This window comes from Amphibalanus amphitrite, unplaced genomic scaffold (genome assembly GCF_019059575.1).
Source record: "Amphibalanus amphitrite isolate SeventyFive unplaced genomic scaffold, NRLGWU_Aamphi_draft 000809F_arrow, whole genome shotgun sequence".
In the NCBI taxonomy this organism is placed as follows: Eukaryota; Metazoa; Arthropoda; class Thecostraca; order Balanomorpha; family Balanidae; genus Amphibalanus; species Amphibalanus amphitrite.
In genome coordinates, this window is record NW_024882303.1 from 65,158 (window position 1) to 79,986 (window position 14,829).

The 14,829-nt window shown below is 48.7% G+C and overlaps 1 protein-coding gene across 1 annotated transcript; it reads left to right on the forward strand.

Moving 5' to 3' along the window:
- Positions 1–2,887: 2,887 nt before the first annotated feature.
- Positions 2,888–13,264, forward strand: LOC122366464 (oxysterol-binding protein-related protein 2-like). The gene is made up of 11 exons (XM_043338758.1): positions 2,888–2,997; positions 3,703–3,913; positions 4,929–5,038; positions 5,689–5,847; positions 6,521–6,633; positions 7,624–7,705; positions 7,966–8,070; positions 8,383–8,500; positions 9,716–9,930; positions 12,255–12,386; positions 12,608–13,264. Exons 1-11 carry the CDS (start codon positions 2,957–2,959, stop codon positions 12,708–12,710), a joined length of 1,389 nt encoding a protein of 462 aa, XP_043194693.1. The 5' UTR covers positions 2,888–2,956; the 3' UTR covers positions 12,711–13,264.
- Positions 13,265–14,829: the final 1,565 nt, after the last annotated feature.

The following is a 14,829-nucleotide window of genomic DNA, read 5'->3' on the forward strand; positions in this document are numbered from 1 at the left end:
ATTATTGGCCTGGAGTGGTAGGCTGTGGCGCATCACACAGGCTGAGTTCAGAAATTATAACTTTGTCCCAAAGCTCACAATCGACACACTTAATTGCGTGATAAACGGCACAACTTTGGGCTCCGGTCAACTGATAGCTTCTGAGGAGTGGAACATCATTCTTAAGTCGACTATACTCCCCCTCGTTGCGTTACGTCAGACCATTGTCAACATGGCGCGGATAATCACTGTTCGATCACGGTTACTATATAGATCATGGTTGAAATGAATGTCATCTGACTCAGGCCGCCAGGCCAGGCCAAGGTCCCATCTCCATACTAGCAATGGGTTAGGTACCGTTTTCTGTTACGCAGGCAGGGACCGCCGCCAGAGCAGCACAATAATTGATGGAACTTGTTTACCAGCCCACGGCGCTCCCACTCTGGGTGACCTTTCCCGGCGAGTGCTGGCAAAGCACCTGCCACGATGCAATTCGCCATTTCCAATTATCTGGTGAGAGCTGCCTCCGGCCCTGGCAATCGACCGTGCTCATACGCCGCCCGGGGGCTCTTGCCAGAACTCGCCGTGTAGCCGCCACCGCTACCGCTGCTACCGCCACCGCGCTGCTACCGCTACATCTACCACCATCGCAACTGCTACCTCCACTGTTACCGCCATCTCTACTGCCGCCTCCACCGCTTCTGCCACTGCCACCGCCACCGCCACCACCTTCAACAGCAACCCGTCCCATCCTGACGCCGTATCAATGTTCGTATATTATTCTATTTTATCGTTCCAGTTCAACCGTGTACCATGACTGAAGTGCACCATCAGGGCTACTACATTATACATACATACATACGTCACCGTCTGCCCACCATCCTCTTCCCATCAGTGCCCGTCTTACCACCACCGTCTTCCCTACACCTTCTCTCTAGTGCCGTCTCCCACCACAGTCCCTATAAACGTCTCCCACAAAACACAGCGCTAACCGTCTCCGCCAAACTCAACAGTAACCGTCTCCCACAAAACACAACAGTGACCGTCTCCCACAAAACACAACAGTCGCCGTCTCCCATTGAATCCAGCAGCTTCCGTCTCTCATCAAATTCAACAGCTGCCCCGAATCTACAGCTCTCACCAAAACTCAATTGGCAAAAGCCACCTACCACCAAACCCAATAGCCTCAGTCTTCCACTAAGCCCCGGCATGTCGCCACCGCGAGGCAATCGTTCTCATGCTGAGGCGGAGCAATCCATTACCCTAGAGGCTCGGAGCTCGGCTGAATGTGAAAATTCTCGCCGAATGTCGCCGGCCGCCACCAACGCCTCTGTGACTGTCACTGGTGGCCCCGGGGCTATTCAGACTGACTGCGAGCGATATCTATTTTCCGGCTGTCAGGTGAAGGAGGACACCCAGTCACCGCTGGGGTGGTGTTTGGAAAAGGGATCAACGAGACGGCTAGGCTTTTTGTAGACTAAGAAAGAGATACCCATGCTGATGTAGTACATATATGCGTCTTGTCCTATGAGGCACGCTAATTCTCCCGGCGTAAGCCATGACTTAAAAAGATGACTTATCGCTCCATTTCCAATAAATTAAATGACAGAGTCATTCATAATGAGGACATGTCAGTGCCAACTGCTTTCGAGCTTTCCGTTAATTCGGTGCATCTTGGCAAATATAACATGAGGTTAGACGTTCATTCCCTTTGGTAAGTACGTATGCATTTACGTAAGGTCAACTGGCGTAACCATTGCAATTGCAACTTGCATGTAACTTCCTTGAGTTAATTTACGATTTGCATGTTTATGTTGTCTTGGGCCATCACTTTCCAATCTATCCTGACAATATACGACCATTTATTTGAAAGTCGGAAGTGAAATCGTTACGTTCATATCAAATGTCAAAGCTATAGACGACTGACGGCTTTCCGGGACCGAATCTCAATATGGCTCGGAAGTCCATCCTTCTCCCGGGAGAAGATCGTTAAAATCGCTATGACGAAAGACTTTTTCAAAAGAATGATGGCCGTGATTGGACAGCACTTCACTGAATCGTGACATTTCAACGAAGTAAGAAGTTTTAAATATTTATTTTTCCTCAAATGGTTAACCGACAGTAGCGCTCAAACCTCAGTTCCATAGAACGTTTCTAACATTTTATAGGCGTTTCTAACATTTTATAGGCACGGATCCCCCCAGCCATAGGCTGTGGGATCCGTGCTATCGTAAGTTATATCGGACGTGGCTGCGAAACTTCTCTCGGTACGAAACTTCTCTTTCTAACATTTTATAGGCGTTTCTAACATTTTATTGGCACGGATCCCCCCAGCCATATATCCCCTTCCCCAGGACCCTTGGACTCATCAGCAATTTCTTCGAATCAGAGAATGGACCCACAGCATATCAATGTCTCCATAGACGTCCCGGCAGCGACCTCCTCAGAATCAGGGCGGCACCCCTTTCCCCGTAGTCTCAGTGCAATATCTCTGTCCCTGAGGGATCAGCACGATAGCCATGAGACCACACTCCACCACCCACACGGTCACACATTATCAACTCCCCGGAGAGCCTCCGGAGAATCTCTGAGAGGTCGTCCGTTACCCGTCAGCCCCGTGCTGGTGTCAGCCGAGCCTCTGAAGGTGGGCCGTGCCCGCTGAAGTTTGCCGTGCCTCTCCTGGGTAGGAGGTGTGTGGTTGGATCGCCGCTGACCCGGCCCGTACCCTGCGACGTCTGAGAGGCTCGCGGCGGCGCCCGGAGTGCCGCGCCTTCTGTCGACGCCCTGCCGCCGGCGGCGATGGCGCCGACCCTAGCCGACATCGATCGAGGGCGGGGGCGGGGGCGGCCGCTGCGCCGCCGCCGACGTCTCCGACGAGCTCGGGCAGGCCACGGCGGTGACTCGGCACGGAGAGACGTGCGGAGAGGCCATCCGAGACCGCTTCAGGTGACCGTCAGCGGCGACAAGAACGGACACCATGTCGGACCACCATCCGCCGTCGGACGGCCGCCGCTACAGGTAGGTCCCGCCGGCAGGGTATCCTCTACCCCTTCCTTCCAGTGTCCCTCAGCCCGTCCAGACGCCAACCTAGTGACGTCAGCAAGATTCAACAGATGGAGACTCCAGAGGGAGTGAAGTGGAACAGATCCAATCAGACCAGATAAGGCTGGACGTATTTCGGAAACACTGACCGTATTTGAAAGAAATGCTTCCCTGAAATCGATGCTAGTTATAAAACACCAAGGCAAACAATGCAATTTTAGCGATAGCTATTCGCTTTTCATTTGTGTTTTAGCTGAAACCTGCGCACATTTTCGTACCGATCTCATTCTCATTGTTAGCCTCGGAATGTATTGATTGTCACCTTATTATGGGTCATTTCCTTTCAAGCCGTTCGCCGACCCCTGGGAAGAGGAATTTAATAACGTTGGTGGGAGCGCCAAACGTCCCCAGAGCACGCAGTCATGGTGCGCCGCGCCAGCCCTTGCAGTAATAGGGATATTGCTTGATACCGACCGTGGCGGTAACGATAATTGAGTTACTGCTGGCATGGGAAGACCAAATCAACATTAAAACAGCACCACAAGGCAAAAGATAATGCAACACGGCCTGTAATATTGCAATGAACTAATCCTCGACTTGATCTTAAGATCAAAAGGAAACGTTTCAATGCAATTTATTTTACGCAAATAGCTCAGTTGATAAGCTCCAACTTCTCCGCAGGAGCCGTCTGCCGCGGGAGCACATCCTAGGCGACGACTTCAACATGTGGTCGGTGCTGAAGGGCGGCATCGGCAAGGAGTTGACGAAGGTGCCGATGCCGGTGAGCTTCAACGAGCCGCTGAGCTTCCTGCAGCGGATGGCCGAGCTGATGGAATACTCGGAGCTGCTGCAGCTCGCCGCCGGCCAGGAGGACAGTGTCAGCCGCATGGAGGTCAGTCGGGTGGAGTTTAGTCGTATGGAGGTCAGTCGGGTGGAGTTTAGTCGCATGGAGGTCAGTCGGGTGGAGTTTAGTCGCATGGAGGTCAGTCGGGTGGAGTTTAGCCGCATGGAGGTCAGTCGGGTGGGGTGTATTAGTATGGAGGTCAGTCGGGTGGAGTTTAGTCGCATGGAGGTCAGTCGGGTGGAGTTTAGTCGTATGGAGGTCAGTCGGGTGGAGTTTAGTCGCATGAAGGTCAGTCGGGTGGAGTTTAGTCGTATGGAGGTCAGTCGGGTGGAGTTTAGTCGCATGAAGGTCAGTCGGGTGGAGTTTAGTCGCATGGAGGTCAGTCGGGTGGAGTTTAGTCACATGGAGGTCAGTCGGGTGGAGTTTAGTCTATGGAGGTCAGTCGGGTGGGGTGTATTCAAGCATGGAGGTCAGTCGGGTGGAGCTTAGTAGTATGGAGGTCAGTCGGGTGGAGTTAAGTTAGTCGTATGGAGATTAGTTATGTGAAGCTTAGTCTGGTATCAGTCGGAGGAGCTTATAGTCCCTGGCATAAGTCTCATGGAGGTCACCGATCAGTCGGAGGAGTTGCATAGTCCCGGTATCAGTCACAGAGGTCAATTGAATGGAGCTCAGTCTAACATCAGTCAAATGGGGTTAGTCCAGCATTAGTCGCATGGAAGTCGGTCGGAAAAGCTCAGTCACAGCACCAGTCATACGGAGCTTAGTCCCAGCATCCATATTATGGACGTCACTCGCTGAGTCAGTTCCGACGAGACGGTCGCATGGAGCTTAGTCACGGGATAAGTCGCATAATGAGATAAAGTCTTGCATCAGTCGAAAAGGGATTGGTCTCGGTACCAGTAGGATGCTAATGGCCAAACTTTCAAATGGATTGCAATATAATAGCTACATGTCATAGAAGATCCCTTATTCACCCACATCTACATAACTGTTCTGTTTTCTGAGGAAACGCGTCATGTGGCCGTTGCATTTCGCTCTTTACGTGAGCCGTGTTCATTTTCAGTTGGTGGCGGCGTTCGCTGTGAGCGGTCTGGCCTGTAACTGGGGCCGCACTGCCAAACCGTTCAACCCACTGCTCGGCGAGACCTACGAGCTGGAGAGAAATGGCTTCAGGTGAGAGCTCTTACCCAACGACAGCTGACGCAGACCTCACTCACAACTCGGCCGACATCGATCGGACTCACCACAGACAGCACACAACAAACTCCACCTCACGAACAGCGACTGTGAGTCAAACACAGCCGATCGAACATTTCACAATTAAGTGGCGGCCCGGTCACGTAGTGCAAACACCTGCACACCATGCAAAGCAGCTGCTGCGGCACGAAACGACATCCCTTCACGAGCCAGCTGAGTGGGGATTCCAAAGCGGCCGTGACGAATGCGGGGCTTCTCTGGTCTCTGAGGAGAAACCTCAAGTGAACAACGATGAATTCAGCAGATTTGAGCTGATTGAAGGATATTGGAATTGTAACGGTCCTATAGTAATTGTAAGATGTATGCATTTTTACAAGTAGGTTAACAACCAAAATAATGTATTCATGAGACTAATATTTATTATTTTTACCGTCTTTAGGAGATGTTGATGAGCATATGCTGTTCGAAAAATATATTCGTTTGGTTTCATATCACAAAATACGAACAGCATGACTATTTGATTCGTTGGTCTTACAGCCCCTCCCCCCCCCCCTCCGACATGATGGCATATGACCAAGTATATCCGGTCTGACATTCTCCTCCCCCCCCCCCCCCCCTTCTGGCAGGATGGTGTGTGAGCAGGTCTCTCACCACCCACCGGTCACGGCCTTCCACGCCGAGGGCGACCAGTACCAGTTTCACGGCTCGGTTCATCCCAAACTCAAGTTCCTCGGACGTTCCCTGGAGATCAGCCCGCGAGGCACACTAGCCGTGGAACTTCCCGGGTAAGGATGGATGGTACGCTGGTTTTAGAACTAACCGGATAAGAACAGATGGGCACACTGGCTGTGCAGAGCTACCAAGGTAAGAATAGTTGGGAACTTCCATGATCAGGACAGACAGGGATATAAAAGTAGAACTATCGAGGTAAAGGCAGGTGGGCACACTGGGCCTTGCTGCGGAGCTGCCCTGGTAGGGACAGACAGGGATATAAAAGTAGAACTATCGAGGTAAATGCAGGTGGGCACACGCACACTGGGCCTTGCTGCGGATCTGCCCGGGTAAGGAGTAAAGACAGCTGGCTGACGCTGGTTTTAGAGCTGCCCGGTCAAGGGCAGATGGGATCCTGCCCAGGCAAGGACGCTGGGCTGACGGGAGCTGATGAAATCCTGACAAAAATAACCCTCCTGGCTGCTGCACAGAAATGCGAATAGGGCGCAGATATCGGCTATAACAATATCCTTCAGGTCTGATGATCGGAGGCTCAAGGCGGTGCATTAGTTGGAGATTGAAAGCTGAGGCTATACTGAAATGTAGAAGCTGGTTAGAATCATGGCTCAGTCTGATGAACTGTGGCAGTGAATTGACCGTTCTGCTGGTATGTATTGCATTTACTAAAGGCATTAGGTACATTCCGTGTTTCATCATTTGCTAAAGGCATCTCATTCCGTGTTTCAGTCATGAAGAGACGTACACGTGGAGCAACGTCAACTGCTACGTGCATAACGTGGTGGTGGGGAAGCTGTGGGTTGAGCAGCAGGGAACCATGACCATCACCAACCACAAAACAGGTCAGCAGCTGTTCTGCACATTTTAAGGATATTATTCTACAGAGTTTGATGGTGCAACGTGAGTGCGGGATTTGGAAAATGTTTCTATCAACGTGTCATTTACAACTGTTATTATCGAAAAAAAAAATATGCAGCGCATGCACCGTGAGGACACCGTTTGTTTTCAAAGTGAGCCTTGCGAGAGAGAGAAAAACGGCGCTGACATATTCAGGCCCATGTCACTCCACTTTTGATGACATCATATGGGGGCCTCAGGACAATAATGGCGCGGCGCGCCACAATCGCTTCAAAGCTACTTTCCAACAGTTGCCATTTTTGAAAATATTATTTTGAAATAAAGTTCCAAGTAATAAAAATATTGTAATAAAGTTGTGGAATAAATCGATACCATATCTAAAAACTTACTGAAAAATGATTTATTCATAGTAAAAATATAAGCTCGATGCGTTTTTACGTTGCTTTCCTGCAACTGCAGAGGGTTTTTAAATCGTCTATATCTTCAAAACAAGCCATTTCTTAGCATATTGCTGCTCTTTTTCATCGCTAGAAAATTATTTGGACTTTCCAATGACATCAATGGTTGAGCGATATGTGTAGAGTGTCACCAACAATCTTCAAATGAAGTTAGTCATTTTTACGTTGTAAAGGAATGGAGTACCCCTTTCGAGCATCAGGGGTGACGTCACTCAGGATCTGTCTCTGATTGGTCGGCGGGGGAGTGACTGTACCTTCTATAGATGGCCTTGGACATATTGTGGATGCTGCTGGACTTTTATATCTACCGTATAATCTCGACATCTCTGCTGTAATTAACTGGACGGCATGCTTAATAAGTGAACACAATATTGCGCAGGCTAAGTTACATTCCAACATTCCTATGGCTTGATTACATCCGAGATGAGTTTTCTGTCAGAAAGTGTTCACCAGTGTTCCGTTCATGAGACCAATGTGTCTTCCTTTGTAATACAATAAAGGATTCTGTTTTCCCAGGAGACACATGCACTCTCGTGTTCAAGTCATCTAGCTCCTCGAAGTCGTCTCATCGGGTAGAAGGCTTCATTCAAGACAGAATGTAAGCACGGCACAATCTGATTGTCAAGTGTTTTTATTACGATTGATCATCGGCGCGCCCTTAAGCCCCAATAAACAAACGATTATGATTGATCATAAGTTTTTTCAATGGCTTGTTCTTGTTTGATATATGAATTCCGGCGTGATTTAAATCTATAGCACAGTCTCATGCAGCTGATGCAATAATCGATAAGACAGATCCACTGCGGCGCATGGCTGTGTAGTGTGTAGTTCGCAATGTAATCCCAGCAATTTTTCCAGGAAGACGCGGCACCGGTTCCTCTACGGGAAATGGACTGAGTACCTGAGAAGCATGGACATTGAATCCTATGAAAATAATCTCTCTTTGAGCGAGCAGAGACTCGGGTAAGTCCCGAACTCAAAGTAATTTACAGAGTCATTACCTTATGATAGCAGGATCTGGTAAATACATCCGATAGCGACTTCACTTATCCAGAGATTTACGGTTATTTGTTGGACCGTGTCATGAATATTCACTGGAAACAGATGCACCGTGAGTGTGTCTTTATATTGAACGCCAGAACAGGATTTGAATTGGATTCTGAATTGCTCATTGGTAAAGCAATTTTGATCTCGAATCCCGTCGAGTCTTACGTCATTGAGTCTGCTGCTGACGTCACTGGGCTTATCCCACCCACCTGTCCTATGACGTCACAGTTCGAGCCAGGAGACGGAGCGGCGCGCGGGTCTGTCGCCGATACACGGGCCGCGGAAGATGTTCTCACGACTCAACAGCATCACTACGGCTCCATTCCGCAGTCACTCAGATAGAGAGGTAAGGCGCTCCTACCGCGTGCCGCAGTGGGAGCTTCTTTTCAGGAGCACAGGTGGATGATGAAATAACCACAATTAGGCGCTTTATTGCTATACAGTCATCATTGGAGGAGCATTTTCGCTAAAAATAAATACCTAAATATATAATTATTCGACGACTTTTCCTCCTTTCCAAAACAATTTTAACACGCGCAGTGGAAGGGGGGGGGGCGGATTTCGCCCACCCCTCCTGTTTTTCGCCAATAACTCGCGCCGCAAGTACAATATCAATGTGAAATTTCGGCTACCTGTCCAGAATTGAATTGCGGATCTTCTCGCGCAAGAAGTAAGAAAATCGGTTCACAACTTTTCTAGTAATAGCGGTGTAAAGTCAAACATCATGCCGCCGCGGCGGCGCGGCGGCGCGGCGGCCGGCGCTAGCCGTTACGCGCCGCCTGAATTGTAGACTGTGCCGGGGCGGGATGGTTCCGTCTTTACATCGCGCTCCTTACCGCTGATTATATTAGATTCGCGTCAAATTCGGTGAGAAGACTGAGAAATGTACAGGCAATCATATGGTTAAAGAATTTTGAAAATCGGCCTGTAACAACTTGAGTTATGAGTGTGTAAACACAAAATTGTGATTGCCGCGTTTCCCGCGTCGGCCGATGCCGCTTCAGCCGGCGACATCTTACCCTTAGCAGGCTTCTAACTGCCATATTTATTGTTGGATTATCTAGAAATTCACCATACATACTCACAAATGTTTGCTCTTTCGTATAGTGAAAGTTTTAAAAAAATCGGCCGGTAACTTTTTGAGTTATCGGCGTGTAAACGCAAAAAAGTCGCTAATATGGCAGATTTGACCACATTTGACCTCATTTGACCTTGAAGATATTGACCTAGGGTCATGAAATTCACACACAACAGAGTTCCCCATGGCCCCCACCTACCCTCCAAATTTCGTCTTTCTAGCTCCAGTGGGAGCTGAGATCTTAGGGGGGGCGACATCCGCCCCCCTCTTCCACTGGGCGTAGTACTCGCAACCCTTCCACTGCGCGTGTTAATAGCGAAACTATAATGCTTTCAAATATATCTGCGACAAGCCTTCATCGGTACACCAATCGAAAGACAAAACCATTTGCCGACCCATTAAAATGTGTCACCAACGCGCCAAAATACGTGCTTAGATCACACTGCCATTGACATTGCTGCTCTTTTGTCTGCCCATCACCAGTTGAACGTGGAGCATGACTCTCCGGACGACCTGTCGGCCGAGGGAGCTCTGAGCCGCAGCAGTTCGGGTCACTCGCTGGGGTCAGCCGGCAGCCGGACCCTGTGGCAGGCCGAGCCGCCGCCGGTGGACGCCCACAAGTACTACCACTTTACACGGTTCGCCATGTCGCTCAACGAGCTGCTGCCCGATATGGAGCTCTGCAGGACCGACTCGCGGTAAGAAAATCACAGAGAGAGAGGAGGGGAGAGGGAGAGAGAGAGAGAGAGAGAGAGAGAGAGAGAGAGAGAGAGAGAGAGAGAGAGAGAAAGGTGAGAAAGGGAGGGCCGATATGCATGTTTAAGGCAATGACTGTACTTCGTAATTGCACGCATAGTTTTGTTGACTTGTTATATAAGTTTCCTGATCTTCTGTAGATACATCACGTTATCATGTGACGCTGTGGATTTCGCGTATCTTGATGACTGAGCTCGGGTGATCTTGCACTGCCCAATGGCGACTTTGGTAATTTGGTCAACCACTAAGTGTCTGAGTTGTGACAGGATGTCCTACTTCAGGATTACGTCACATTTCACATAATAAATTAATGACAATATACGAAAATTAACGAATGTAAGGCTCATATTTCAGCACAATCCATCAGCCAGGCCGTATTTCTCAGATGATAACCTGCCTGAGCTTCTGATTTCCCACCCGCGCCTTTAATCCTGGATGCGCCACTCTGCCGCAGTTCCAGAGAAGACATTGGTGCTCGCTCGGCACCTCTGTGGATTCACTCGAATCGCTGAGGATCAAAAGTCATAAATATGGATGTCACTGTCTGGCTGGGGAAATCACATTATGAGCGTCCCTGCAGAAGTGTTCCCTGCGGCCTCGTGAGCTCGAGCTCTGTCCTGTCCGCCACCCGCCGCCAGCGGGACTGATGGCATGTCGGGCTGAGCCCTGGTGAATCTGCAACAGTGAATAGAATTGTGAATAGCAGCGCAGCGTGATAAGTGGGAAATCTTGTTATTATCTGTCTATCTGTTCCACAAACTTTTTACATTTTGTTGGTGCCGGTTGCACGACTGTAAATCTGAGATGCGTAGATTCGAACTTCGTAGCGAATTGAAACTGAGAAAATTTATCATAGTGGTATAACATGTTCTAAGACATTCTTTGATAAAATGTTCTAAGAATACAGATAGATAGGTACCTCTCTACACTCGTCACTTTCCATGCACTTAGTGCAAGGGCACGGCACACTGTCACACTGATCATAAAAAGTCCACTGTCCATTAAGCGACCCGCACAGTCCACCAACTGACTCCCAGTCCGCCAACCAACCGACACTCTTCCAACTACCCACACAGCTTCCCAAGCGACCCAACTGACCCAACCGTCCCACAGGCCACCGACCATCCCACAGTCCACCAACTGGCCCGCAGTCCGCCAACCAACCGATCCACAGTCCTCCAACTGACCCACACAACCTTACAAATACCCACACAGCTGGCCAACTGACCCAAGTGAGCCACAGTCCGCCGACCATCCCACAGCCCAACAACTGACCTACAGCACACCAATCGTCCCACAGTCCACCAACCGTCCTACAACCCATCAACCCTCCTAGACTCCACCGACCGTCCCCAAGCTGAGCCACCAGCCATACGCCCCTAATTACCTCGTTACGGTCCGTTCAATGGCCGTATCAAAGCTGCAGCGGCCGCAATGACGACCGCTGGGTCAGTCGGCCGGTCGGCCGGCCGGCCGCGCCCATACCAGCCAAATCGAGCCGCTGTCGCCGCCCCGAACGTATGCTGAATACTGCAGATATAGCCGCAGAGCTGGAGCTCGAAATAGTAACATTGATTACATAGGATGACAGATGCATGCAGGGGATAGTGGGCTTACACAAAGCTATTCATGACAGCAGGTCGGTGTTATCTTTGGCACAACTAATAGAATTCCTGGATATGCCACTGTATCGCACTGGCCGAAAGGTATTATTAGCTTTCTCTTTCTCTCTCTCTCTCTCTCTCTCTCTCTCTCCTCTCTCTCTCTCTCTCTCTCTCTCTCTCTCTCTCTCTCTCTCTCTCTCTCTCTCTCTCTCTCTCTCTCTCTCTGCCTCTCTCTCTCTCTCTCTCTCTTTCTCTCTTTCTCTCTCTCTTTCTCTTTCTCTCTCTCTATCTCTCTCCCCTCTCTCCCTTCCTTCCTCCCTTTCATCTCCTATTAGTATTATCAGACTAACTCATTATTTTTAGGTTTTTCAGCGTCGCTAAATCATGCTTCTGGTGTGTTAGCTGTCACTGATAAGCATCGGGCCCACTAATTTCTTGTTAGGTTTTCAATGAAAAGATGAAAAGATAAAAAAAACTAGATGAAAAACATAACTGAAAATAGCTGGGCCGGCAAAAGCGACGGCCATTCGCCGGAAGTGCTACACGGGCCGGGAGGAGGCGAGCGACTGGATAGGTAGACTGCACCGCACGGCACCAACTTGCACATAGGCTGTGCCGCCGTACACCCACCGCCCGGCGTGACGGCTCGGTATTGCCGGCAGGCTGCGGCCGGACATCAGAGCTCTCGAATCGGGAGACACGGAGAAGGCAGGCGCTGAGAAGGCGAGGCTGGAGGACAAGCAGCGACGCGCTGGGAAGGCCAGATCCAAGCGCAAACAGGCGTGGACACCGCGGTAAGTATCCCGGTCGGGCCGTGTTGGTGTTGGATGCTGCGAGTGACGAGCCACGCAGTGTGCTTATGTTGCAAACAATATAGCTACAGCAAATTGAGTCAGTATGGCTTAAAGTTCAACATTCATGTACTTATAAATATTTGTAGAATTATTGTAATACACGTAGAATTGCATATCCTGTTCTTAGAAGGCAGTTTGACGATCTCATTGGAACGTTGCAGGTATTTTCAGCTTTGCAAAAGTGCCGACACGAATATAGAAGACTGGACGTATATGAACAATTTTTGGGAAGAAAAGAACACTACAGATGTTGACATATTCTAGATGGATAGCTTCAACGTGACAACGAAAGACAACTATTGTCATAGAAAAAATGTCCATGCACTTGACGATGCTGTTTAGAAAACGACATAGTGCTTTGTTGTATCGTAATTTATATGTAAAGCGCCGTGGTTGTTTGCTATCAGTGATGGTTAGCTATCTGTGGCGGCTTCTGGTGCATTTGTGGTGAACTTGGTCTGGGAGGGAACTGTTTGGCAATGTGACTTTGTATCTTAGCTTTATAATACGGCATTGCGCCATGTGACAAGTGTTCTCAGTATTTTGGAGCATTTCATTGAGCGATATTGTATAGTGGAAAATAATGATTTCATCTTATCACGGATATCCCAAACATCAGACCAATCTGGAACGAAGTTTTTACAGGTTATTTTTTCTAAATGTGGCAATGGGACCATGGCAGCGAAAACAAATGTTTTATTCTTATAAACTGCCGGCTGTTTTGCACCAGTGTGCCCTACAGCTCAGACGTTCTCATATCATTATGGGTTCTAGTGGACGAATGCTCTTAGAAAGTTGTCATTTCGTTTGACCTTAACCCGCGCACCGACGGGGGAGGCGGACATCCGCCCCCCCCCCCTGAGGTTTTTCGCGGATAGCGGGAAAACCGCGGCGCTACGCGCCGCGAAATTTGGTATGACTATTCTCTTATCAATTTTACACATGGTGTGCAAGTTTGAACCTCCTAACTTTTAAGGTCAGGTCACCAGGTCACTTTGAATGACCCAACCTCAAGTCACTTTTTTGCAACTTTGTCACCGTGCCAGAGCTACAGTAGATGTCGGAGGCCTTTGAAAGTCGCAGGATGTTATTAGGTCATTAGTAGCTACAATTTGTATATCTCGGAATTTTGATGTCGGTGACCTAAGGTCAGGTCAATTTCGCGACCTCCCCATTATAAGTCAATGGGGGGAAAATCAACTCCCTGTTTTTACCACTAAAACGGGTCGGAATGGCCCCATATACCATACATGACTTCACATACGATCAACCTTCACTACCTTGAGGTCTGTTTTGCTGTTGGGCAGCTGTAAGGTCATGTGACGTCATCAAAGGTCACCAAAGGTTTTTTGCCAATAACTCCTTACAGGAACAAGATACAGCCGCGCGGATGGTCTCATTGTGTTCAGCTCGTCAAGACGCATCGAATGATAAACATGATGACCTCGAGGTCACGTGACCTGAGGTCAACCTTTGACCTTGACCTTTCGAGGTCAACATATATATCATTCGATGCGGATCGACGAGAGGATCACGATGATGCCCTTAGTTTGTTCCTATCTTGACTACTTCGAAAGTTATTCGAGAAAAACCCTCTCCATATCTAGCGCCGCCATTTTGACTTTTTCGACCCCTGTGACGTCATCTTTGACCTGACCTGAAAATGACCTTAGTAAAAGTTGTAGACCTTGTCCGTGCGTATCCGATGCCGTTTACCGCTTGTCGCTATCTTGCTTCGTTCTCGAGATTTCAGGGGGGGGGGCGGTCATCCGCCCCCCCCCCGTCGGTACTAAGTTGGCGCAGACCCCCGTCGGTGCGCGGGTTAACAAAATGGCATTAAAGCTACATATTGCGCCATTTTTATTCATTCAAAGTAGTATTGAAGTAAAAAAAAAGTTGCAGTTATTTAGAACTATTAGTCTTTGCAGTTTTATTATCTAGGGAAGAAAAATATCGCTAAAACTCAAAGTACTTTGCAATAATTCATTCTAGTCAGTGCAATAAGACTCACTCAATGTTCAGTTATATGAAAAATGTGAATATTTATGTGAAAATGTTACAATACGGGCGCGCACAGAATGGACCAGTATGCAGGTATTGGGTAATGATCGTGTCGTTATCATAAACAGGATACCTAACATCGAAAGATTCCCTTTAACATTCAAGAACAACAATGTAGGTACCTACTACGTATCAAAGGAGATAAGGGATCATAGCTGAAAAAATGCGTCGCTTCATGAGCCATTTCATTTCTGGCAAAAAGGTTGTATACATATTTCACTTATCCCGGACAATCATCATTCCTGCAACTTCAACACGGGGACCGATCGCCGTTATGTATGAATGTACAGGGACGCGGCGTTTGCTAGTTTGAACTGTGTGT

What these genes read in the sequence shown, in the direction of transcription:
- LOC122366464 (XM_043338758.1), top strand. Translation starts at nt 2,957, where the DNA reads ATGTCGGACCACCATCCGCCGTCGGACGGCCGCCGCTACAG. An exon ending in CTAGCCGTGGAACTTCCCGG is followed by an intron (nt 5,848 to 6,520) that starts GTAAGGATGGAT and finishes TCCGTGTTTCAG; the next exon opens with TCATGAAGAGACGTACACGT. An exon ending in GCAGTCACTCAGATAGAGAG is followed by an intron (nt 8,501 to 9,715) that starts GTAAGGCGCTCC and finishes GCCCATCACCAG; the next exon opens with TTGAACGTGGAGCATGACTC.